General features: G+C 45.3%; 2 protein-coding genes across 2 annotated transcripts; one reads left to right on the top strand and one right to left on the bottom strand.

Annotated features, from left to right (window-relative positions):
- The first annotated feature begins 7924 nt into the window (after window positions 1–7924).
- Window positions 7925–14989, top strand: AICDA (activation induced cytidine deaminase). The gene is made up of 4 exons (XM_088159187.1): window positions 7925–12085; window positions 12557–12827; window positions 13007–13122; window positions 13424–14989. Exons 1-4 carry the CDS (start codon window positions 11945–11947, stop codon window positions 13475–13477), a joined length of 582 nt encoding a protein of 193 aa, XP_088015313.1. The 5' UTR covers window positions 7925–11944; the 3' UTR covers window positions 13478–14989.
- A 2975-nt stretch (window positions 14990–17964) lies between these two features.
- Window positions 17965–24441, bottom strand: LOC106859836 (C->U-editing enzyme APOBEC-1-like). The gene is made up of 4 exons (XM_088159275.1): window positions 24420–24441; window positions 22183–22608; window positions 20917–21035; window positions 17965–18552 (listed from the first exon to the last, which is right to left on the bottom strand). The coding sequence occupies exons 1-4, from the start codon at window positions 24439–24441 to the stop codon at window positions 18526–18528; spliced, it is 594 nt and encodes a 197-aa protein (XP_088015401.1). The 3' UTR covers window positions 17965–18525.
- Window positions 24442–26191: the final 1750 nt, after the last annotated feature.

Genomic DNA, 26191 nt, shown 5'->3' with positions numbered 1-26191 from the left:
GTCTTCCTGGGAACTCTTTTTTTTTTTTTCCTATAGAATCATAGCATTTTCTCCAGCATTATTTTTAACCATGGATAGCTGTGATATATTTTCCTGACAATTGGTAGCTGCTGAACACAGGGTTAACTCCTCCCAGCCTGTGAAATTTGTGCTGAGAACACATCTTTTCACTGTGCATGTGCCATGACTTTCTGGTGGAGAATTAACATCTCCAAATAAAATGCCAAGATGACTGAAATAAGAGAAAAGCTGTAATAAATATCACATAAGCAGAGAAGAGCTTGTTCACTACAACCATTTAACTCAATAATGGGAATAACTGAGAGACTACATTAAAAATTACACATCTAGGTCAAAAAGATTAGGAAAATTTCCTTTTCATTGATTTTCTTACTTTTTCATAGTTTCATCAGGTACTGACTACATCATGTTTTGGTTGAGAAGATGAAGCATTAAGACATGGGGGACTCTGACCAGCGTCTTCATGTGCAAGCAGTCAAGTCTGCATTTAGATGGTATTTCTAGAACAAAAGTGGCTGTGGGCCAAATTACCCATTAAGCTGCCTCTGAGAGTGCCCCATAAGTCTTCAGAACTAAACCACACAATGCAGGTTGTTGCACAACACTCTCCTCTATGCCCTTTCCTGGCTGAAGCTGTGGTGTCCTGATCTGGGACTGTTGCAATGGATACAGCCTCAGCCCCAGTGACTGGAGACACTGCTCCCACCTGCACAGGCCAGACCCTGCTCTGTCTCTTAAACTCAGCCTTTGCAGTGCTCCTGTATTGGCACTTTCACCTGGCTGTGTGAGCCAAGCACAACATATGCCATTAACTGTTTGTAATTCAGCTTGTTCTTCCTTTTCCCTTACTCTAGAGTCGGCCCACGCTTATTAGCACTTGTCCCATACACAGATTTATCTCCCCTGCCCCTCCAACCTGAATTGACATGATTTCTGGGCATCACTTTCTCTTGCAAGCCAGGGAAGTGGTTTTAAATATGCCTCCAGGTAGGTGTGCTGCTCATACAGTTGGTGTAGCCACAAAGAAACCTGACAGAGCCCTGTTTTTAGAAGCATGATTCTGCATTTGTGACTGATTTTCATAACCTCTCCTGACCTGGAGAGGGAGTTAGATGCCCCGTGGTCACTTCCCACACAATAGCTGCTCCTTCTCCTTCTGCTGTCAGCTCCCCAGTACCCTTCCATGTCACCAGTTTGAAGGTTGCTGTTTAAAGCCAGTGCGCCGATATCTGCTCCCCTGCTTGAAGCAGTGCCTCACTGCTGGGCATGTGGAGCTCACAAGCATGGGAAGGCTGTTGGAAGCAGCTGGCATGTCACCTAGAAGCTCCTGAAACTTGTTGCCTGAATCTTGTCCACAAGAACCCAGAGCAAAGAGATTGGCATCGGGCATCTCGGCTTGGAAGGATCCCTCAGGGATGTACTGCTGGCTGCTGTGTGGGGTTGTCCTTCACAGAGGGGACTGGTCCTTGCCACCCACCCAAAAAGAGCACCTCTACTAGACAAAGAATAGCTGGGTTGAAACCAAAAGGGATTTTAGCTTTAATTTTTCATTAAAAAATTGTTTGGGTGTTTTTTTTTCCAGAGGTATTAAAGTACACAATCTTGCAGCATTGACCCCTGACAGCACACAGTGACATTGTTTGACAGGGTACGTTTGTCCAGTTGTGAACAGCTCCTTGACTGGGGCACAGGAAATCTGAATTCCAGTTCTGAACCTCTTCACCCCCTGCTCTCTGATCTTTAGCATATTGCTTTTATCTCTCTGTTCCCTGCATCCATAGCCCCTGTAATGCAGCAAGTTGGAATAAACTCCCACAAAATAAAGAGCTGGAGATTAATAAATTTTAAAAAGTTATTCAAAAATGTGTGGGAAATATCACAAAGGTATTTGACTGTTTACTTTTGCTATTAGTGTAAATTATTTTTTCAAATAAAAACGTGTTCAATTATATGAGTTATAGCACTTAAAATGCAACCAGCATGTGCTTGTTGCTAGTATGCTGAAGTATATTTAAAAAGTGAATTGTGAAAAACATTCCATCCATTTAATGAATAAATTATCTATCAGAATGCAGTTTGGGGCATTTTAATAAGATTGCAATTTTCATACAAATACAGATGGTCACAAATTAGGAAAAAGGTGTAATAGAGAAGCATATGTAATTCAATGTGTCTAACTAATAAGTCATGTTAGATCTCACCTGCTTAAATATAAGAATAAATGCTGTAGATTTAAGCTGTGCATTTCTTTTTAAATAAATGTGGATATTGAGATATTATATGCTCCCAGTTAAGATCACAGATAAACTTACACTGAAAGTTAGCATGCAGAGCTAACTTCAAAGCTGCTCAGATTGCTCAGAGCCTTGTCCAAGTCAATTTTGAAAAATTCAGCAGGGGATGGAGAATCCACAACTTGTTCTAATATTGCACCATGCTTAAGATGGAGAATAGTTTTCTGATGTCAGATCAGAAATTCCTTCATTGCATCTTTTGTCTGCTGCCTCTGTTCTTTATGCTGTGCATCTCTGAGCAAACTCTCCTACAATATTGCTGCAGACAACTTAATAAAATAACAAGAAGAAACTTTTAATTAATACAAAGAACAAGTTTAATTGCAAAACAAGGCATTAAAATTATTGAAATAAATTGTCTTCCTTTGGGGAAATTGTGTTAAAAAATGCAAAACATGACCAAAAAATCAGCGGTTCAATTAAAGAATTTGCAGTCTGTGTCCCTGCAGCAGGCCACTTTTTCTTTGCTCATACAGCATCTACTTCTTGTGCTCTACCTTCTCACCCTGAGGTCACTTTCAATTTCTCTGCCTTGGGTTTGGTAGCCTTGGGTTTCACTGTTTTGCCCTTCAGTGGATCTTTGACTCTTTTGGTCTATCAGTTTTCATATTCTGTAGCTATTTCTTGGCCATGCTGGCTGCCAGCATCTTGGCTTTCCTTGGGACTTTCTTCACAGGCAGAGCTAACCAGGGCTCCTTGGCAGTGCCAGTCAAGGGCCAGGTGGGTCTTGGCCTTTGCTGCCTTCTTGGCACCTTCAAAAGTGTTTCTTTTCTCACTGCCTGGTGCAGTGAGTGTAGTTGCTCCTGACATTCTCTGTCCTGTGGTGACCAGTGATTTTCTCATCACACACCCTCTCTTTTGGCTCCATTGTCCATCAGCTGCTCTCTTTGTAGTTGCTTGTTAGTTTAACTTAGGAAAGGCATCTGAACTCTTTGTACTCTCTGCAAACCTCTTTGCCATTTCCCTGAGAGTCCCCAGGGGCACAGCCTCACGGTAGATTTTTGCATCTCCAATCTAAAAGCTTTTCTGGCCTTGTTCCCAGTTTTCCAAGTTGGAATGGGACCAAACTAGCCACCCTTAGGTAAATTTGCCTGTGCCTTACCTGATGTCCCCATGTTGAGCACAAACTGGGAAAAAGGAAATTACCTGGCTGTGTATGTGAGTGCAAGATCAAGAGATGCCCATGAGGACTTTCCAGCCAAGGAAACCTTGTACAACTGCAAGGTACTCGGCACACGACTGACAGCCAAGGAACATCCAACACATGATTTTTTACTGCCTTCCCAAGACTTCTGTCTCAGTCTCTCCAACAAACTTCTCCAAAGACAACAAGGAGGTTAAAATCAGGATCTACCACCCAGGCCCCAGGTGCAAGCTCTTTTTGCACTGAGTAGCACGAGCTGCAGCACTGCACAAACACGAGCTAATCACAGGCAGCACTGGTTTGCAAAACCGTAACCACAGCTAGAAGGTAAGCCTCATTGTGGAAAACTGCAGTGCAAAACCGAGCTTGTCCCTGTGGCTAGCGGGTGATTGCAGAGATAGGAGACCAGTGACTTCCACTGAGGAGGGGGAAGATGAGATCTGAAGCAGGGTGTGGGACTGAGGGGGACCAGAGGGACCAGGGGCCTGAGCTGTAGGAGAATGCAATAACACTGGAACAGAGCCTGCAGCTCCCTGGGCACACAGAGGGTGTTCTCCAGGTCAGCACAGAGTCAGGAACCAAGTGAGATGGGCAGGGCATGCTGGAGGCTGAAGCTGCAGGCACTGCAATGGGAAGCAGCAGGGTGCAAGCAGCTCTGGTAGGTACTTTACCTCCCAGCTCTCAGCATGGGGAGGGCACCATGTGCCCATGCATTCTGCTTTCATCACAAAGTCGGTTCCTCTTAGCATAAATGAGAGAAGCTACCAAACATGTCATGGTCTCAAGGCAGAGAACACACTAGAGGACATTTAGCCTAAGTACGTGGATTTTGGTCACATTTCTTATCTGCATTCATGATGGGGAAGCCATTCACTAGGTCTTAAACTCCTCAACCCAATCTAGCCCCTTTCCTGCCTTCCTGCTGGTGATCCCAGCAGGTGTGACTCTCTGGTAGCAAGGGCTGGAAGTGCTGTGGCCCAGAGACATGGTGGAGGGTACTAATACAGGCAGGAAGAGAAAATAATTGTGGGGTCACAGGGCCAGAACTGAGGATTATTAGTTCCTATAAGGAGCCCCGAGCTGAGCTGGCAGAGAGCTGCAGGGCAAGAATGAGAAGCACTCACAGGGCTGTGGTTGAAAAATGTATACTCAATTCAATACTTTCACCCTAATTTGCCTCATCCCCCAGCACCAAAACAAGCTCAACAGTGAAACAAAAATAAACTGCAGGTCAAGTCTCCAGGTAAAGATTTTGCAGTGCAAGCCTGGAAAGCTGAATTACTAGTAAAACACACCATAACGTATAACCTCAGTGCACACTCAGCAACCAGATGCCATCAATTCTGCATTGACAAACCTGCAGAATGCAGCAGTGCAAGTTTTGTAAATCCACCCTCCTACACATCCCGAACTCCTGCCTTTTTTACTTCCCCTTGCCTCTCATAACCTAGGATCCCTGCTCTTGTCTAATTTAGATGCAGCCTCCATGACACTCATCCCACAGTGCTTTAGCTTTGCATTTGCAAACCCCACCACCACACCATCCCTCTCTGGTGAAGTCCACCCCAGGCAAACCTCACACACATCCTCACAGCTTTTATATATCTCTGTGGTGCTGCATATTCCACAAAAATCACTGCTTTGTACTGCAACAGCTGAAACCTTCCCCCCAGGCATGGCATCCACAGCTGCATCACAGGATGAGTTGGCAACTCTGGGGACGAGGCTCTCTGCCCCGTGTCCTTACAGCAAGCTGCTCTACATCTAGTGTGGAGGGCATTTTTGCTCTCAGGACTGGAGCAAGGGGAGTGCTGTGCCTGGCAGAGGTGTCTGAGCAGCTGCACTCCCTTTGTGTTGGGTCTATCATTCCAAACAGGGCGACAAATCTTCGTGGAGTGAGCAATGCAATGTGTGTGTAATAAACACTGATTTATAGTCTCACGCTTAGTATATGATCATATAAGTGGGCGTGTTCTATGTGCTTATAATAGATAAGCATAACAGCTTATTTATCTGCCAGTGCCTAACTGCAAGGAGCTCCACCATTCCCCTGCTCAGGGTCTCTGTGCAAGTCAGGGGCTGGGGTGCATCAGCACTTGTGGAGCAGAGAAAGTTTTTCTGTTTGAGGTTTTCTCTTGAGGCCAGGGGAAGCAGGTGTCTGCGTTTCTTGTGTTCAGTGTAAAACCAACCAAGTGGTGATAGAGGCACTACTTTCAAAAGGTGATTTCTGAGCAAAGGGTGAATGGAAAAAATAAATATATATTTATAATGGCATGCACCAACACATGACTTCCTGTTGACTAAACAAGCAACCTTTCCTCTGCTTTGGGGCTAGGTAATTTAAATTATTCACTGTATTTTTGCTGTCTGATTTCTTGGTAATTTGCTTTCTGAATCTTTCGTAAAAGTAATGGTGCCATTCCTCCTCTCACCCCGCTTCACGCCTGACCACTGCTCTTCAGCCAGCAGTTATTTCTCTGTTCTCACTCCAATATAGAAAATAAAGCCCTGAGCACAAGAAACCTGAAGAGATGCTCGAATATTCTTCCATGATCCCAAAAAGCTGGAGCAGTGCCTCTCGCTAGATACCACTCCAAACACAGCAGCACAGGAACCCCCTCCAGCCTTCCCCACCAGCCTTAAACTGACCCAGGCTTTGAACAGAAACAGTGATGGAGGTATCTTCAGTATTTTACTCCCTCATCTTCAGGTCCCTCTCCAAATAGGTTTTCATTGAGCAGAAAGGACAGAAAACTGAAGCAGTCAGCATATCTCCTTGTGTATTAGCTCCCAGAGTATGCTTGATATATGTAACAGATTTGGCAATTTACAACCAGGGAGAAAGCTGGACAAGCAACCAGATCAGGAATCAGTGGCTTTTCCATTGTTTTCCAAGCTAGGTGTGGTTTTTGTTGTTGTTGTTGTTGTTTGGGTTTTTTTTTGTTAAACCAGATCAGGGGTGACATCTGTTAATGAACAAAATCTTGCTATGGCAAGAGAGTGGAACTCCTGTTTTAGGCAGAACTGCATACAAACTGAAGATGCCTCTTGAAATGTCCCCTAGACTTGCTACAATACACTAAAACACATCCACACCAGCATGTTTCTGCTTTGGGTATTAGAGATAGAGGCAGAGAATCTCTACCACTGAATTTGTGCATTTGCACCTCACATGTCAGGGAAGTTACCAGTCTAAATGAAGGGCATTAGAAAGCCTACAGCAGTGTTTAGACTTGAAAGCTTTGCCTTTAATTATAGTTCATCTGTTTGTTCATCCAGTCTTTCCTTTTTATCTCTGTGGAGAGGACAGAAACTCTAAATATTTAAGGGAAAGAACTTATTTTAAACATGGAAGGATGAATTCCACTTACAGGCAGGACCAGAGAAAGGATCTAGTTATACATTTTATGAGACTTGATATGTAACACCTTCGAGAAAATAATTTTGCACCAATTAAATTTCTGGGGAAGACCTGGCTGGCCACGGAGATATTTCTTGACTCCTTTCAAAGTAGAAAATTTTATATAAAATTTTCTGCAATCTTTTGGCTATGAAAATTGAGAACCAACACAAGAATAATGAAACACAAACACTTTTGATGTCTAAGAAGCAGGTTTCTCAGAGTGTTTTGCTTTTTGTTTTTGCTTCTCTCTTTTTTTTAATGTCCTGTGTAAGAAATGTCCTCTTTGAATTATTAAAAGAAAATCTAGTATTAAAGTGTGATGTGTTGGTCTGACCTAGGAGATTTGTCACAAGGTGCTACTAGAGCAAAGGCTGAAAGGGGAGAGCTGTTTCATTAGCCAGTGCTCCCTTAGACTCAGGCAGGACAGAGATTCTCAAGGATTTCAGTCTCTTCTAGCTTTGGTCAAACACTAGGAGCTAGATCCTCAAGGAGAATAATTGCCACAGCTCTTGAGACGGATGCAGGTTCCAAAATGTGTGTTCATTGAGCATGTGTCCTACCCAGGTATTTCCCTCAGGAGTAGGATGGCCCATGCCTGGGCCTTGGGGGAGAACTTCTTTTCCTGAAGTATGCCATGCTCCCTGCTCTCAAAACAAGTCCTTTCCAAGTGCTGGGCTAGAGAGTCTGCTGTGTTCTGGCAACTCATCTCTCCTTTGCATGTTTTTGCATATACCGGTTTCACAAAGCCTTAGCATTTTGAAAAACAGTAAAATTAATAAGGAAAGTAAATCAAGCAGAGAAAAAACGAAGAACTACCCTAGCGTGAGGTAAACAAAAACCGTGCTTCTCAGCCATGCCCCGCTTGAGGCACGATGGGAGCAGAATTTCCCTGCACTGCCCCATCCCTCGGCGGTCCAGCCCTGCAGAGGGGATGGGTGCCAGGCAGGAGCAGAGCCTGGGTAGCCCAGAGCAGAGCTGGCAGAGCAAGGTGTGTGCATCCTGAGTGCCAGCCTGGCTGTGACAGGGCAGACCTCAGTCAGGGGGTCCTGAGTGCCACCCTGCCACCGGCAGAGCTCAGTGCTGGTGCCAGTACCGCCTGGAACAGCCGGATCAGACCCAGTCACTCCCCACGGTGCTTCGTGTGCAGCTTTGCAATGCAGGTCTGCCACCACCCCTGGCATGTTGACAGGGCTCAGACACCCGTGGCAATGTTCAGGTGCCAAAGTGAGGCCAGCCACTCCCCATTGAGCCCTGGGAGCCGAGTCCTTCTCACTCATCTTCAGCTTCAGTATTGCTCCATGCAACTGCCAGGCCTTTCAGGGGGGCACAGAGGAGCTGGGAAAGTCTGCCAACAATTTGGTGTTCCCTGAGCTGCTTCCAGCAGGGTGGCTCCAGGTTGCTGCACAGAGTTGCCTCTGTGGTGGAGCAGGGCAGGGTCACCACCATCCCTGCACAGCTGTGTCATGTGAAGCCCGAAGGGATGGTGTGGTTTTGCCCACATTCACATTAGTGGTACATAAGCTGTCAGGCCCCCCTCTAACCACTAGACAATGTTTCCTGCCTTGCTATGCTGTTGATATTATTTCAGAATAATTTTGCAGGTGGGGGGGCCAGTAGGCAGTGCAAGGGGGGGTGGTGACCAATGGGTGGTGAGCATCTTTCAGAACTGATGCCCTTTGCATCTCAACACTTTTCTCTTCGGCTCCTGCAGCTCCAGAGACCCTTCAAACTCCTCCCTCAACCACACCCCGATGAAAGCCAGCAGGGAGTAGATAGGGGTGAATGGGGAGGGGACCCACAGGCCAGTCCACATTTCTGTACATCAGGTCAGAGGGCTGCACAGACAGAGTTTGCAAGATAACCTCCCTGTAATCCCATCACCTGAGAGAGACCCTGGGAGTCATGGACAGGTAAAATGAGTGCCTCTAGTTTCTTGCTCATATGGGAGATGAGAGTCTTTCTGTCAGAATTAGCTTGCTTTCCCTTTGGTGTTGACCATTCCTTCCCTCATCTGAGTCACTGATCTGTCCTGCTCTTGCAACTTGCATCTCTGTGTCTCTGATGTTCTTTCTCTTTGACTGTCTGCCACCTGCACTCTTTTCCCTCTCTGTCATTTCTTTCTTGTGGCTATTCTCTGTTCCTTTCATTTTTTTTCTTTTCTAGAAACAAAGGATGATAACAGAAGGATGAACAGTCAGATGCTATCTGCCGCTTAAGCACCTCAATCCTCTACCTGCACTGCAATTACTCTGCGAGCTTATTATGACTAATCACTCTCCACAATTGCATACTATGCACACACTCAGGGGCCTTCGTTCTGATGTCATGATTCTTTATATGAGGAGAAGATCTCTGTTCAGGCTGCTTCTTCAGTGCCCAGTTATAATCCCAGCTCCTGTGTCCTTGCTGCTTTCCCTTGAGCTATGCTATAGCCATAGGAGTTGTATGTGTATCCAGCAGTTTATACCTAACCAGACATCTGCTCAGTTGCTCCACACAACATCTGTTCATTCATTATTCTGTTCACACCAGCCACATTCTGAAATCCTCACTAGGGGAAAAAACCCTGGGACGGTGAACTCCAGAGGATAAGGGAGAAAAATAACGGATGTAAATGAACATTTATAGTTGGACAAATGTCTTCTGTGATTCAAATTGTCTTCAATTTTTTATGAAACTGAAAAAAGTAATCTAAGTGATGGTAATTTTATTTTTCTGTGGTTTGGGGTCATTTCTTGTTCTTCACTCTTATTTGCATCCACATGCTACTCTGCAGGGGAAAACAACATTGAATAGAGAAAAATGGAATGAGACAAGAAAAGGGACAATTAGAAGAAGGACCAGAAACATTTTGAAAGCAAATTATTTTGCCCAAAACTTAAAAAAAAAAAGATAGAGGAAGTCTGTTTTCCCTTATTTTTTTATGTGATTAAGAGCATTTTTCCATATGGGTTTTAATGAAACATCAAAACATCAACATAATTGTTTTTCACCTGGTTTATATGTTTCTTCAGCAAGCAAGTGCCTTGTGCACAGTGCCTCTGCTTTGTTTTCTGCAGTTGTGGCACACTCCAGGTAAGTGCTTTGCAAGTCTCTGGCCTATCACACCTGTACAATTTTCTGGGTTATCTCTTTTGGACAACCTGAGGCTCTATCACTACAGAACTGATCCCCTCTCCAGCACCTGTTACAGGGCATAATCGTTTCCACATCCCTGTAATAATACATCTAAGACTTAGAAACCTGAGGTGAACCACTGGCTGATAATTTCATGAGGAGACAAATGTGTGTGTGTGTATTTTAGGAAAAGACTCAGGTGTTCATTTGTGTTTGTACAAAGGCAGGGATAGGGTGATTCTTAAGTGGTAGGAAGTGAGTCAGCTCTAAGTGTGAGAAGGATGATGAAGAACATACAATGGGTATGGGAAGCACACACACAACGTGAACAGCCAGAGAAAGGGGTGACGAATGCAGTGGGATCAGCTCGTGCTCTACTCCTGACAAAACCTGCAAGCCCAACAGAGCAGGACTGCAATAGTGCTTAAGGGACAGACCTCCAGGAATGGCCTCACACTGTTATTTGGCTTAATGAAAGGCTTAATGGGGATGCTTTACCCTCTTGAGTGAGTGCAGTCTTCTCTATGGACAGAAGACATGCTCGCACGTGATGTGCTTTTGCAGGAGCCTGTCAGTATAAAGCGTGGCATAACAGAGTAGTGTGTGCTTCCTCTTTCTGTGTGAACAGGACAGGTATTTTTGCACTGCAGGCTGAAGGAGACAGGGCAGGCAAGAGTCATTTGCCTGTCTGTAGGACAATCAGGGGAGCAAGGGTGCCTGAAGGAGAACGTGTCTAATGCAGATGAGGAGCAGTAGGGAGTGTCACACAACCTCAAAGTACATCACTAGGTAACAAACGGCAAGAGGATGTGCATGAGTGTATGAATGAGTACCTGTGATGCAGTGGCCATGTGTCAGGGTGCTCAAGGGACAAAAGCTCCTGGAGGAGCAGAGAGGATGCCTGTTAGCTGGTCATTAAGTGCTCTGCAGTGTTTAAGCTTTATGGCGACATTGCCAAACAGATGAAGGGTGTATACATGTGCTTAGACTCTCAGATTTAAATCTGATTTAAATTCCTAACAAACCCAAATTCCCCTTTTCTATGCTTCGCTGGAGATAGGAGATTGTCCAGAAAACGCAGCCCATTATCTCTTAAATTTACCCTATCTTTGTGCTGAAGAACATCAGCCTAACAGTGGGAAAAGATGACAAAGGAGGTGATTATTTTTAACCTATTCACTTCTGTTTTGCATTGCTGCGGAGGAGGTGAGTATCTCACCTCAATGAACCCAGCTGCCTGTGCCCCTCCACTTGGCAGCGAGGCTGTTAGATATGGCTCATGACTACCTTATACCCTCCCTGTGCTCCTGCTGCCTCTCCCCAGAAGGATCCTTGGAGCAGGTCCATGCCAGTCTTAATGTCTATCTGCTGTGGAAATGGTACTTGTGTCTGGAGAGGTGTCAGCATGCCTACCCTTTATATATTCTATTGGCTCGTGGATGGCATCTTTCCCTAGTCCTGCACACTTTCAACTCTGCTCTTTTAGGCAGTGTTTGGAAGAAGTTCGGTCCAGTCTTCTCCGGAGAGAGTAAAATTGATCTGACCCTTGCCCCAGTGGATTTTCAGGGTTTCATAAAGCAAAAATAACATCTCGTGATGCCTGAACTCCATGGCCTCTCATCTTCACAGGTCTTAGATGCCTTCATCCTTCTCCCCCATTGGTGTCCATGTTCTGGATATTTTCAGATATGTTCACACTCTGCCCAGCCATAGTTGCTGTTTGACTAATCACTGCTAATTCACATACTATTTCCACTCACAAGGTCACCTGCTTCATCCCCAGAGTCACGTCTGCATCCTTTCCCTAGAACATTTCATGCAAATTACTGACACTCTTCTCGTACAGAGAAGCTTGGATGTGAAGAGGATATTTTTGGTGCTGAGCCCTCAACAGAGACATGGTAAAGTGCTGGCTGCAGGTGGGGCTAATGCAAATTCTCCCTTGTCTTCTCCTGCAGCATCCTCATGCAAAGGAGACTCTTCCTCTACAACTTCAGGAACCTGCGCAAGGCCAAGGGCCGGCGTGAAACCTACCTCTGCTATGTCGTAAAGCGCCGGGATAGTGCCACCTCATGCTCCCTGGACTTCGGATACCTGCGCAACCAGGTACGGGGAACACGTGTCCACCCTGCTCAGAGGTGCCTGCAGCTCCAGTTTGCCCGGGGCAGCAGGGAACAGAGGGCTGTGACAGCAACGCGGCACACCCCGGCGCTGTGCTGGTACACACGGCTGGAGGGATGCAGCCTCCAGGTGAAGCTGCACTTTGTGCTACCCCCGAGTGTGTTACCGGCAAGACATCCACACTCCCTGCTGTGTTACCAGTCCACCTACCTTCCTGCTCAGCTCCTGCCCGTCCCGTGTGTACATCCCTCCACACCAGTGCCCTCCTGTGCTTCTCTAGCCCTTAAGTACTACCGTGCCTTCTCCCCGCGTGTGCTGAGCCAAGAACACGGCCCCACCGTGTTCCTCCTCCCCACACCCCATCCACGCCCCCCTTCCCTCCTTGCCCTGCTTACCTCCCTGCTCTCCCCGCTCACCTCACGCCCTGCCCTGTCCCTCTCTCCCGGTTTCCCGAAGATGGGCTGTCACGTCGAGGTGCTCTTCCTGCGCTACATCGCAGCCTGGGACCTGGACCCGGGGCGCTGCTACCGAATCACCTGGTTCACCTCCTGGAGCCCCTGCTACGACTGCGCCCAGCACATCGCCAACTTCCTGCGCTCCTACCCCAACCTGACCCTCCGCATCTTCATGGCCCGCCTCTACTTCTGCGAGGACCGCAAGGCAGAGCCCGAGGGGCTGAGGCGCCTGCACAAGGCAGGGGCACAAATTGCCATCATGACCTTCAAGGGTGAGTTGTGCAGGCAGGAAAGAGGTGATGGGAGAGCTAAGGGGCGTTAGAGAGACCCAGGAGAGGGGGAGAAGGTAGGGCAAGGAGCCAGAGAAGATGATGCAGTGTGATGACTTAGTGATCCTAGGAGAGGTCAATGTCCTGTTGAGCACCCTGTAACTCCCCTGTACCTTGCATAGATTATTTCTACTGCTGGAACACATTTGTGGAGAACAGGGAACAAGCATTCAAAGGCTGGGAAGGGCTGCATGAAAACTCTGTCCATCTTGCCAGGAAACTTCGACGAATCCTTCTGGTAAGGGCCAATTCTCCTTCTTCTTCCAGTGCCTCTTCCCTCTTAAAGCTTAATTCCTCTCTTCCTCACTACAGTTCCTCTCTGCTCTTGCTGCTCATCCCTGCCGTCTGCCATTTCAGTCACTCATGTGTCTTCATCTTCCACATCCCTTATGCCTCTTCCCCCAACTCTCTTTATCTCCCCTCTCCTTGTTCACTCCCCCTTCTTCCACCTCTCACCCCATCTCCTGCCATTCCTTCCCCATATTCATGGGTTCCTGCTCACTTGACAACTGACCTGCCATTTATATTTTGTCCTGCAGCCACTGTATGAAGTAGATGATTTACGAGATGCTTTTAAAATTCTGGGACTTTGAAGTGAAAGTCATCAGCAATCAGAAGACTTCGCAAACACTTGTTGATTTCCAACTCTCTCTCTTGCAACAGGGAGTTGATTTAGAACTCTCTGCTTTTCTCCTCTTCCCTCCTTACATTGCTCTTCCTTCCAGCCCTGTGTCTAGAGATAAGACTATCCTTACTTTTTATTTCCAAGGAGAATTAGGCTGATCATGTGAAGACACCTTCCCCAGGCTCACACTTATCCATTGCTAACTGGAAATAGCCAGGACTGCAGCGACATTGCCAGAGTGATTTGCCTCCCCTCAGTCCCTGCAGGGCTAATCCAGTGATCCACTAAATGGAACTCTGGGTTTAGCCTCGCCCTGGTGGGAGCAGACAGCCTGCAGAGCTGTTTGTGTGACTGTGTTCTCACTGGCTCTGCAGTGACCTGCACATCTCATGAAGGCTTCAGGGAGCACATTTTTTTACTCTTAGAGCTGCACTACGCTCTGCTGCTCTGTGTCCTCCCCTGTGAAGTGGTTTATTTTTCCTTCTGGATGTTGGTAGGAAGTTGAAAACCACCACGACTGAAGCGGTACAGCCTATGTATTAACAGCAAACTTGGCCAGCTACTAGAAAGCTCAGCTGAGAGTATAGAAGTGAGTCCCTGACAGCCCAGGTAGCTCACCTGAAGCCAGCAGGTCTGTCTAAGTGGATGTGTACAGAGCAGCACAGCTCTCGCTGTGTGGGGTGCTCTTCACCCACTGAACACTTCCCCCTAGACCAGATATGCAATATGCTCCCTCCCCAGCCAACTGCCTCTGCTGGAGGTACCTTTACAGTCCCAGTCTTCTGTTTTTCCAAGTCTTTTATTGTCCATAATATGGCCAGCAATGTCTAGTTGGTGATTGTACTAAGGGCTGGCCAGAAAAAAATCCTGGCATACACAAAACTCTTTAGCCTGTCAATAGATGTATTCTGTAGGGGCAAAAATCAAACCATCCTCCTGCCTGGCAATCAGTTTGTTTGCAATAGGGAACCCCATTAATTCCTGATCTTGTGGACACAGTCTCTACAAGCTGAAGATACCTGTTCACAGTTCATGCCTGCTCACCACCACCTTCCCACCACCTAAATTACAGCTGGACTGCCCTCTCCAATCTAACCTCTTGAGGCTGTGACAAGGCTGTGTCCTACCCTCTGGGTGTGCTCTGTCATTTCCTTCATGATGGCTGCAAGTTCTCTGCTCCATCCTGTTCCTCTTTCTGCACAAGGCTGGAGGCTCCTCAGAGCACCTTCTCTGGTCTAGGCCAGCTGCAGGAGGACAGCAGAGAGCCCTGATCCTACAGGGCTCCTCCTGCCAGGAGAGGTCACAACCAGGTGCATCACAAGCTTCCTACATCTTCAGGCTCCTGAGGCACTCTCAGCTTAAGGAATTTCGACCAAGAATACCACTGAGAGCCCTTTGCAAAGCATTAATTTGCAAGCATGGTGTTGTATATTTGTTTCATATGGTGCATATATTTATACAAATAAAGGTCTTACATACAGCATCTGGTTTTGTCTTTTTTTTGGTCTCATGTGGGTGAAGGAGATAAACTGGACACAGAGGATTGACGTGTCATCCGTTCTTCCTGATTTCTGGCGGCACAACCTGGAAATATTGAACTGTCTTCATACTTTTACTTGTAGTTTTGAAGTTATTGACAATGTAACCCTGTGGATCAAGGCAGAAGAAAATGCAATGAGTAAATGCAAAGAATCATGAACTACATTAAGAATACATCCTATGATTAGATTCTTATGAACATAAATCAGTAAGTTCAGAGTGGATCCCAGAGTTAACCCATGTGATTCAGCTATAGGAATTTAGCTCTTTTGCTATGGAGGTTGTTTTAACTGTGCTTTTTCTATTCACAAACACGAATTCATATTGTTTCTTACAAGATATTCTTTAATTTGGCTTTCTAAATTAATTCAACCTCAAACGCTTTAGGTGTCTCTGCCAAGAATAACTCTCTGGAGGGTGACTGTTATGCAGTAACATTACTTTTTAAACCTAAGAGATTTTTCTCGCTTTGTAGACTGTGCATATAGTGAACATTTCACTACTGCTAATATATTCTTGAGGACCACTTATCTTTACAGCCTTATGGAGATTGTGGGTGTGCTATTCTAGGTGTCTCTCTCCTTCATATGGTCCTGGGCAAAAGCTAAGCTCTCAAGGGCCTGTGGCAAATATACCTCCAGTCTCAGCTGCCTGAGATGTGGGAAATGGGGGCTTGTGATTTCTGGGAGGGCATTTCCTCCCTAGACTGTGGGAACAGCCACAGCAGGGGCCTTGGTGCTGGCTGAAAGCCCAGTCTCACTTGATCAACACTCCGTGGTCTGCAGCAGTGAACAAGGCACAGGCACATCCAGGTAGCTGTAGAGGATCAGTCCTTGACAGCAGAGGAATGAGGACAAATGGGCTGGGATGGTGACTGGTGTGGCCAGCTGGGCATGGCTGCCACCTCCTGGTGTGTCCTGGCGGTGTCTGGCACCCTGCTGAGGGTACTGCCTTGAAGAGTCGTTGATCCATGCTGCAAACAGCTCCCAAATCCTGTCTCTCAGCAGCCCCTAGAACATACCCACAGAAGAGCAGGACACTGACATCATTCCCACAGCTGCACACAGCATTACTCCAGGTCAGTACACAGTGTCCTTGGACTTTGCAATAATAAGAAACAGATTACCATTAAACAGTGCAAAGACACACTCCAGACCCTTGCAAACACCAGCGTGTCTTCCCCCTCCTTGCTTTCTCTTCCTCGCCTGCATGCTGGTACTTGGAAATCAGGATAGAAAGGGGTTTCAGGGTCATGGAATCTGGTCCCTTGCTACTTGTCCCTTCAGGGGATTTTCAGCCTAGATATATTTGTGTCTAGCATTGTCTTTGAGTATGCTTTTCTACTCTCCCTGGTGCTGACCCTTTAGCGTTCCTATGAGTAGAAATGTCATTATTTCATCACATATGTATTAAATATTCACAGTGATAGAAGTCAGACTTGGTTCACAGAAGAAACATGAAGGGATTTGGCAGAGAAGAGACCCCTTATTCAGACAATGTGAGCAATGATGAGCACAGCCTCTGCTGGGGAAGGAGAAAGTGGGGTGTTGCAAGAGCAGTGGTCATGGCAGATGAGGAGGCACCAAAGACCAGCAATATTCTGAAGGCTGCTTTTGGCTTTTAGACCTCTCACACATTTCTGTCTTAGGCAGGTTTCCCCTCAGGCTTCCAATGCTACATCAGACATGGCTAAAACTCCATTGCTGTTGCTGCTGTTGCACTCAAGTTCCAGCGCAGGGGGAGTGTTGATGTCTCCTCAATAACCTTGTCATTAATTCACGTTTAAGAACTATCCCACCCTACAAGCTGGCACAATGTTTTTACCAGTCCAGAGGGCCAGAAGAAGATGAGAGCAGACCAGCTGCCTTCCGTGGTTACCTTTAAAGGATACCAGTGTGGTAGACCCACTTCTAGGCTCTCACAGCAGAGGTACAGCAGGGTGAAAATTCATTCTGGCAGATAAAACTAGTGTGAAAAACTTCACTGGGCTGACTTGGAACTAGCAAGCTTCCAAACAGACCAGAAGAAGTTTGTCCTCCTGCCTTCAGTGGGAAAGGGGTGAGCCCTGGGCATGAAGGGTTATGGACTCTGCTGTACTAAACTGCCTGTTGATCAAGTGATTTGATTGCTCCCTAAAGAAACAAAGAGTAAACATTATAATGTCCAGAAAGAGGGCATGTGACATCCAGTATGAGGCCCTGGACAGGGGGAAAAAACTTTAGCTGTGCTATACATTGCTGGGAGCTGTTTTATTTGACTAACGTAGGAGACATTCCCCAGCCACTTGTGCTCAGCCTTAGGTACACTCTCATACTGCTGGGACTGGAGCTGCTTCCTCAGCCTGCAGCTTTTCTGGCTGTCTCAGTAGTCTGCTAAACATCTGGAGATTTTGGCATGGCCAAAGGATGCTATAAGCATTAATAAACTGGAAGAGATAGGCACGGTTTCCTCCAGCCCCTGCCTTTTTCTTCAAGGTATCATTTGTGCACGTTGTGGATCCCAGCATCAGCACATTCTCCAGTGAGATCACACAGTGGGCCTCCTGCTTGAAGAGATTGGGACTCATGACAAGTGGAGCTCCCCACATGATTCATTCAGATGATCTGCATTATTTACTGTTCAAATTCAAAACTGCTGCAATACCCAACACATGTCTATCTTCGTTTTGCCTTCTGCCAGTAGAGAGAGCTCAGAGCTCTTCAATATCTCCTACTTCACCATTCCATTCCATTCCATTCCATTCCATTCCATTCCATTCCATGTTTCCAGCTGGAAAAGCAGAGACTTTTTACTTTGTTTCCCCAGTTTGCAATGAACAGCTATGTCTCCAGCGTATGGAATTACAAGGGAAGGTAGTGTACCAAGGAGCTGAACAAGAAAAGCAAAATTTCCACAGTGTTGACATCTTCCCTTTTATTACACTGGTTTTATAGTCATAAAAAATGCTTACACTCATAAATAAAACTTTAAAATGAAGTATTATTACAGTATTGCATAAATACTGTAATAACATGAAATATTTTCTGAAACATACACACGTAGCCATAAAAGCGATCTTCATAAGAAATTCTGAGAGCAGGAATGCATGGCTCATTACTTCTTTGGAACAGATCAGAGCAGGAAAAATGTTACATGCTGGCCTCTCAAGAGGGCACTTGCAGAATCTGATTGCAGAATCTGCAGACCTGGAAGCCCTGATTGTGGGGAATGGTCTCCATCCCCACTGGACTCTCAGGAAGCTCTGTAAAGACCAGAGTGGCCTGGATGCCTGGCTGCATCATCCAAGCTTCCTGATGGCTTCTCATGTGCCCCTTCTATTCTGTTCCACACTTAGCAATGCCCAGACAGTGATATGAATCTTCTCTGGAGGCAGCAAGAAACTTATCAAGGTTGCAGCAAAAAAGACCGCCAGGGTCTGGCATTTTGTATTGACGCACAAATTGAGCTTGAAAGCATGGTGGTGATGTTCATTAGCATTCAGTTTGGCAGAAGTGGAGGAAATCCCTAGGAGGAAGGGGAAAAAAAAGTTAAAAATTAGATACCAAAAGCTTAAGCTGTCTCTTCAGCATGATAGAGAATTTTAAAATAAAACATCTACTCCAGGAGATCACTCTAATCTTCCTTCAGTGAGTTAGATAATCTCCCTTGGGACACATTTTTCCAGACCACAAGGTAGCACCTCATAATTTACTGTGCCATGTATGCCGTTCCTACCATTTAGACACAGAATAGTAGAATTTAGAATTCTACAGTTTAGAAACAGAAGTATTTAAAAGGTGGTAACTTGCATAGCTGAATGCGGGGGAAGTGCAGTTGGATCCTGTGGAAAGGCAGATTTTTGGGGGAGTTAGAAAAGCCCCCTCAGCGGTTTCTAGTACCACACCATATTTGCAGCATGGATAATTCCAAGGCTGGATCTGGCAGCCAGAGGAAAGTTTTCAGCGTCTCCAGGGATGGAGGCAACAGCCTCTCCAGGTTCCAGTACAGCACCATTGTCAGGAGAGACATTTTCCTTCTATCCTGCTGGAATTTCCCTCATTGCAGTTTGTGTGTGCTACCTGGTTTTCTCTCTGTGCGTCATTGAGGAGATTTTGGCTATGTCTTTACTGCCTTTCTGTAGTGGAAAACTGCAGTTAGATCCCACTCAGCCACCTTCTCTTTAGGTCTAGGAAAGGCTGTTCCCTCAGCCTCTCCTCGTAGGGCAAGTGCCCCAGCCCCCTGCCCTTTGCAGTGGTACTCCACCAAATCCCGTCTGGTTCCTCAGGGTCTTTCTTCTGCCTGGGAGGCCAGGGCTTGATGCAGCAGCGTGTATTTCTCTGGAGCACATGCCTGGAGCTCACTCACCTCATTATACCTCTGCATAATTAGTAAAACAGGGCAGGATGTTCCAAAGGGCTGAGCATACAGACATTCCCATTCCTCTTGCAGAGGGTTGGTAGCTAGTCAGAAATATTGATGATGGGCCCTATTCGCCTTCATTTGAGGGGTGGCTTGTGTTTAGCTGAGACAGCAGAGCAGTTGAGCAGGTGCCTGACTTCCAGCAGGCTTCCCAGCCAGCAGGACTTTGCAAAAATCACCAGGGTTGCCTGGTTGGGACAGGCAATTTGTTAGCTGGCTCTTTAAAACCAGGAGCTGAAGGGCAGATTCCCCTTGCAGTGCTGTACAGGGAATGGTGCTGAGTCAGCAGCAGTTTGTCAGCACTCACAGCATTCAGCAGACAGCTCTGCTCAGCTCCCCGCAGGCGTCACACCACACACCTGATCGTGCGTAAACTGCTGAATTATTTAATCATCTCAGGCATTAGGAGAGTCTGAAAGGCTGAAAACCAAGGGAAAAATGTCTCCTAAACCATTCATTGCATAAAGTACTTTGTTAGATCAGCTGACTGACTGGATATTGCTACTGACTGTGTATCTTATCACCTGAGTGTCTTACTCAGACAAGAAATGGAAAGGTCTCGAGTTACTGAAAGTCCTATGTAATGTTTGGGGTGGATGGAACTGAAATGAAATATAATGTAATGTGTGCCTTTTCCTCAGCCAGAAATAAAACAAGGCATTCATAGCATCCTACAAACAGGTGAGTTTTGCATCTATGACTGTAAGTTCCTGCCTGCATCATTTTGTGTCTGTGACTCTGAGTTCCTGACAGCAGTTTCGTGCATCCCTTCCTCCACCTCTTGCCATCCATTCTGCACAGAGGGACCAGATCCAGCAAGAACAGGCTTGTTCCACAAAGGGTGGCTGAGCCCCGCAGTTAACTCCTGATCTTCTCTCCTGTCCAGCAGACCACTTCCTCTTTCTGAGTAGGATATCAGGCCGTACAAATAACTTCTGCAGTTGCATGGATTGCAAGAAATAGGGAAAACAGATCATGGTCATACGACACTCTTATCTGTAAACCCTGATCCTGAAGGTCAATTCACCCATCTGGGCTTTTGAACTTGCTCAGAACTTAACTAAAATCCATGGTCCTGCCCTGAGAGGCAAAAAGAGAATACTTGAATCATGATTACGGAGCTGAAGGAGCTTTTGGGGTCAAACAGCTCCAGTAAACTGCAAGCTAATGTACTGGTAGCTGATTAATGCAGAAGGTTGAAATAATGTACCCTTTCCTTAGTTAAAATCTGACACTACTGCTAAATCTCTTTTCTTCTCTGCTGCTGGCCACAAAGGCACAATGTAGCACTGTAGTCCTTTGGCAATCCCTTGCCTGCTTGGCTCTCTGCTTATGCAGCATCAAGACCATGCTTTTTTTTTCCTACTATCATTTCTGCTAACACCATTGCTAAGATCATCTAAACCTCCTTTTCCTTGGACTTTTTGCATTTATTTTCACTCTTGGTGTTTTCTTCAGGTGCCTACTAACCAAAAAGATATGAAAGAGTTCTGTGGAATTCAGGAAGAAGTATAGAATGACGTTCTGGGGCTGATAATGGTCTTCTCCAGGTTGGTATTCAACAAAATTTCTCCAGCAGTAACTGTAATCTAAGAAGAGAGATACACAGTCACTTTTAATGAAAGGATGCCCAGTTCTTTCTTCATTAACATGTCAATGAGTCATTTGTTTCTCAGTAAGAATACAGTAAAGGACAAAGATATTCATACAAGGGGTACACAAATAACTACACAAATAAGTTAGTGGAAAGGGGAACCAAAACTCTACAGAGTAGCAATACGTCTAAAAATGAATTGCCAGAGACAGAAATTGATCATTGTGGTGGCTTGGGCAACCCTTATCACAAATAGCACCCTCTGGCCTAAAGCCAAGAGAGAGGGAATCAGCAAGTGGCAGGAGAGAAAAGGGAAGTGCGACATGCAGTCAGAGCTGGTCAGGCTCTCCTTTTGGCAGCCTTGTGCTTGAGAACACAGCTTTGGTAAGATAAGCTGCTTCAATCACAAATCTGTCTGACTTATCCCAATGATCAGGGAAAACCAGGAGTGAATACTCTAACATTTAGCGGTTTCATATTGATCTTAGTGTTGACAGGATGGCCAGAAATTCTGTCAATGCTCTGGTGCTATAATCCCAGAGACAGTACCCCCAGTATAAGCAATGTCCTTTAAGATTACATTTGACCTGGTGGGTTTTGTAGCCCCACACTCCAGTGGTAAGTACCCACACAGGTGTGTGAGGTTCATCTGTTCAAATATACATTCCTTTTTGTGAGCTGCTTGTCTGGACTGTTCTTACATCCAAACATCACTAGGCAAGCAAGACACACACACAAAAAGGCACACGTGCAAGATGTGTCTTCTGTGATGCATCATCTGAAAGTCTCCTTAAGACAAGTTTCCTTCTTTTCTCCAGCTCCAAAGGGAAACCAATTACTTGATGCAGCTGGCAGGCTGATCTGCATGTGTATTCTAGGAGGGACAGGTTCTGTATTGCCCAGGATTTTGCACTGCATGTAAAGGAGGTGTGGATAGCTAGAGAAACCTCCAATCCTCCATGTTCAGATTTAGCAAGAGGAAATGACCATGCCGGTCCTGCTGCTGTACAGGATTGGGGAAGAAATAAGGCAGAAGAGAGCAACATTTTTGCACTCACTAGTCCTCCCAAAGCCAGTCATCACCTGTGTTACAAACTAAGAGAGCTTTCAATCCACACTTAGACAAAGAGCAGCTGGGTTACCTTCAGGATTCATGATATGTACAGCGACTCCATTCATCATGAGGCTGCGGAGACCGTGTCGGTTATGGGCATCGTGGTGCTTGAACAGCCTGGCTGCATATATTTTCAAGGTCACATTCGGGTGTGACCTCAGGAATTCCAGAATCCTTCTGGAGCAGTTTCCACAGGGACTAGTTGAAAGGAACCAGGTGATGGAGCAAGGAGCTTGTCGCCTGTCATTGAAATGATTTTCCAAGAAGTTGATTTCAGCATGTTGTCCAGGATTGTTTGAGCACCAGTTCCTCCAGACAGAACGTCTTCTCCACCTGATTTCATACAGCAGGTACACCACCTGTGCCTTTTGGCTAGGTGAGTAATTTCTTTGGAAGTCTCCTGGCTGTATCTTCCACCTGAAGAAGAGTAGCAGCAGTACTGTGATCTCAGAACCTCAATGATGTTTGGTCTCATTGTGCACTGCCTACTCTCAATATCAGCCAGGACTCCCACTCCCAGCTTTTCCCATCAGAAATGAGCAGCTTGAAGAATGTTGGGATTTAGCGATCTAAATCTGGAATTTGATGACAACTTCAGAACACCCCCAGCACCTCCTTGAGAACTGTTGGGTGGGTAAGCAACCCCATCATCACTCAGAGATCAGCATCAGTCAAAGCAGTAAGGCAACTGGAAAAGGAAGAGTGAAGGAAGGGATAGTAAGAATAAAAGAAGGCACAAGGCTGTCTCTGGAAATTGCCATGTAAGTCAGGCAGCAGTGAGTGACTTACATCTCTTACCCTTGGTTGCTCTCTCTGGATGAGGAACCTGTGTAGAAAAGATTTGTGGGTCACTGAGGATAGCAGGTCAGAAAACAAAATTTCCTCTACCCTTTCTGTCCAGACTCCTTTCAGTACTATCCACTCCCTGCCAAATCTCTTTTCTCTAAAAGGGCTCAATAAGTAATCACAGCACAGCAGGACAGGCACTCTGGGAGGCAGGAGGTGTGCACTACTACCTGGAAGCTGAACTTGTTAGTTGTTTAAACTCTGTTGTACATGAACTCTTGCTCAGTTTAGCACATTATGGTTGATTTTGGAAACACTCAAGTTTGAATTCCCTGATTTCAGCAGTACTGCATCTCTTTCTCCCTGACTAATCAAAGAGCAGAATCAAATGTTATCCCTTTAAAACTTCCAAACCACTTCTACGAGACAGGCAAAGCTTGAGCCACTTTCTCATTGGTACTCATAATCTTGGCAATCTAGACAAAAAGATTTCCACAACCGACTTCCCATCTTCACTTACCCTGTAACTTTCTAAAAAAATTTAAAATATCAGTGCCAAGGAACAAAATATCGGTACAGAAAGGAGGGTAACAAATACATACAGGGTGGCAAAGCGGCCCTGCTGATTATACATATTTTATCTTCCATGGTGGCAAGCAACTTTGACCCCATGACTCATCCCTTCCTAGCTGAGATTCTAGATCTCATAATTCATCCCTTCCCAGCTGAGGGTCTAGAGGAAAACAATTGCAGGTGATCAAGGCTACTTATTTATTTTGTAAAAATCCACCAATAGAAAACTTAAAGATCCAGGAATCATCATTTTATTTCATAAAATAATTAATTTCATTTTTAAAATTTTTAAGTGTATATAAAATAAAAATAATTAATTTTATTTTTAGTTTTTATGTATTACACATAATATAATAAAGATTTCTTTTTAAATTTACTTAGAATTAAGATACTAAAGGCATTTTTCTGCAGCTTAGCTCTTGAAGATAAGAAATTATGAATTATACAGAGTAAAATTACATTTTAACAGGAAGAAAATAGTTTTCCACATCAACAGAGACACAATCAACTCCTTGCACAGCCTTGTTGCCCTGATTCTTTAAGAAGAATATTTTAGTTATTTATCACAATGAAAATAAAATAGATGAATACATAAGCTAACTAAATTCCTCCATTCTTAAATGCCTTTGAGATCTCTTTTCACAGTAAAAGTCCTTTTAGATTTTGAATTCTGCCTGCCACACCAAGGTTAACAAAATTATGTTAATATTTTGAAGCTAGACCTAAGACTCAAGGTATGATAATGTATTCAAAGACATAAAACACAAATCCACATTTGTCTCCTGTGTATCCTCGTGCCAACAAAACACATTTGTGTCTACACTCCAGTCCTTTAGATACAACTACTGTAAATATTTACACTTGAATATGGAGAAATAGGCCTGCCTTTCACAGAAATATACTTACCTCTGGCACTGACAGCAGCCATGGATGTTTCTGGATTTGTGTGTGGCTTCCTGGGAAACTGGTACGCCTTTATAAGTCTTACATTAGTTTCAGTTTCTATTCCTGAATCAGAATACTGTTCTTTGGTCCTTATTAATGTTGCTCAGCTGAGCATTTCCTTATGGTGACTTTGCTCTTATGTGCATTATCCAAGTGGCTGAAGCTGAAAGCAAGCCCCTGGCATCAAAGAACTGCAAATGGGGGTGACCCCACCCACAAATTGATCTGGCCTTGAGTACAAGGTTACCTTCCAGAAGCTGGAATTAACAGGTGAGCCACTTTTCTCAGTGCTGACAGAAATTAGATTCCTTTTTAAACTCTGGCTCCAGAACAGAAAAGCAAATCTTCTGTAGTCACCCAATGCAACAAGAGAGAAAAGCATCTCTACAAATGGCATCAAGCCACACAGCTGTGGCATGGCATGTCACTTTTCTGACACCCAGATGCCACGAGAACACAGCCCAATGGAAAGAGGGAAACAGAAGACATCATGTGCAAAACCTGTGAGTCTGTGGAACTCCAGCAGGCGGTGGTGGTGGTGGTTTCTGCCATTTCCCTTCATGGAACTTCTCCCCTGGAGTTCCAAGGACAGCTCACACCCCCTTGAGCCTGAGTCCTCACAAAATCGAGGCAGACACTCAGTGTGTGTGAGCACCAAGCTGAGGGCAGTGACTGGGCAGCCACTCTCAGGCTCACTCTAAGCAAGCTTCCCAGCATCTAGGAGAGCTTTGGCAGTGAGGGAACATCCACATATTTTTGAAATATCACAACTGAGCAGAGCTCTGTACTCATGTGGACACTCTGAGAGCAAGACCTGAGCCATCTGTGGAGTATCTGCAGAAGCAATTGGTCATGATATCAGTTCACTGATGTAAATAGAACAGATATTTTCCAGTGCCCTGAGAAATCTGCTCAGCATTATGAACTGGGCATCACCTTACTGCAATCAGTTCTGTAACTTTCACAAAATGCAGCAAAAGAATATTTCCCATTTAATCTGAAAAATTACTGAAACAATGCTAGTTTCTAGTGAGAAGGTCTCCTCTGACTGACACACCCAAAACTGGCTTACAGAGGAAAGGGATTACAAAATAATTCTTCACATGGCTTAGGTAGAATCGGTCTCTGTCACTCACAGTTTTTCTGGTTTTGTGACACAATTATTTTTGGCATGATGCACAATGTAGAGATTGCCTTCCTTGGTGCCAAGCCGGACATGGGATTTTAAAGCTAAGGGAGTGATTTATTTGTATTCTCTGCAGCAAGCTCTCAGTATTCTACTGTCAAAAAATATTCACTTTCCTGCCAGGGAAGACAAAAACCTAGAAGTGTACATGAATGGTGGAGTTCAGAGGGAGTAGGGATTGAGGCACTGGCAGGACTCTCTGTCAAGAAGACTGGTTGTGGCAGGTCATCAGGCAGTGCCAGCACAGAGTCTGCCCTCCAGGCCTCTTCTGCTGCAAGGTCACTCCTCACTTCTCAGCACAGAACTGTCCCCTGGTGGTTGCATGATTTCCTACTATAGAAGAATGAAGGGGAGCAACTCAAACACTCCAAGATTGTTGAAACAAAAACGTGATTGACTAACGTGGTTTTCAGTTTGTGGGCATGACTCACAGTGAGACAGGAATGCTTTGGTTCTGTAGTACTCCCTTCACTGCCCTGCCCTTACCGTACATATTTACAAATAAGCAGGTGTGAATTAGGCTTAGAGATTATTAGTCTGATCTGCA

The sequence above is a fragment of the Sturnus vulgaris genome, chromosome 2 (genome assembly GCF_052056855.1).
Source record: "Sturnus vulgaris isolate bStuVul1 chromosome 2, bStuVul1.hap1, whole genome shotgun sequence".
In the NCBI taxonomy this organism is placed as follows: Eukaryota; Metazoa; Chordata; class Aves; order Passeriformes; family Sturnidae; genus Sturnus; species Sturnus vulgaris.
The sequence above is the reverse complement of the archived record's forward strand: the minus strand, read 5'-3'. Positions and strand labels throughout refer to the sequence as shown.

Excerpts from the sequence above, each read along its gene's own strand:
- AICDA (XM_088159187.1), top strand. The coding sequence starts at position 11,945 with ATGCAAAGGAGACTCTTCCTCTACAACTTCAGGAACCTGCGCAAGGCC. Across the intron at positions 12,086-12,556 it reads TCGGATACCTGCGCAACCAG|ATGGGCTGTCACGTCGAGGT; the intron begins GTACGGGGAACA and ends GGTTTCCCGAAG. Across the intron at positions 12,828-13,006 it reads TGCCATCATGACCTTCAAGG|ATTATTTCTACTGCTGGAAC; the intron begins GTGAGTTGTGCA and ends TACCTTGCATAG.
- LOC106859836 (XM_088159275.1), bottom strand. The coding sequence starts at position 24,441 with ATGGCTGCTGTCAGTGCCAGAG. Across the intron at positions 22,609-24,419 it reads GGCTGCTGTCAGTGCCAGAG|GTTCTGAGATCACAGTACTG; the intron begins GTAAGTATATTT and ends AACATCATTGAG. Across the intron at positions 21,036-22,182 it reads ACATATCATGAATCCTGAAG|ATTACAGTTACTGCTGGAGA; the intron begins GTAACCCAGCTG and ends CTCTCTTCTTAG.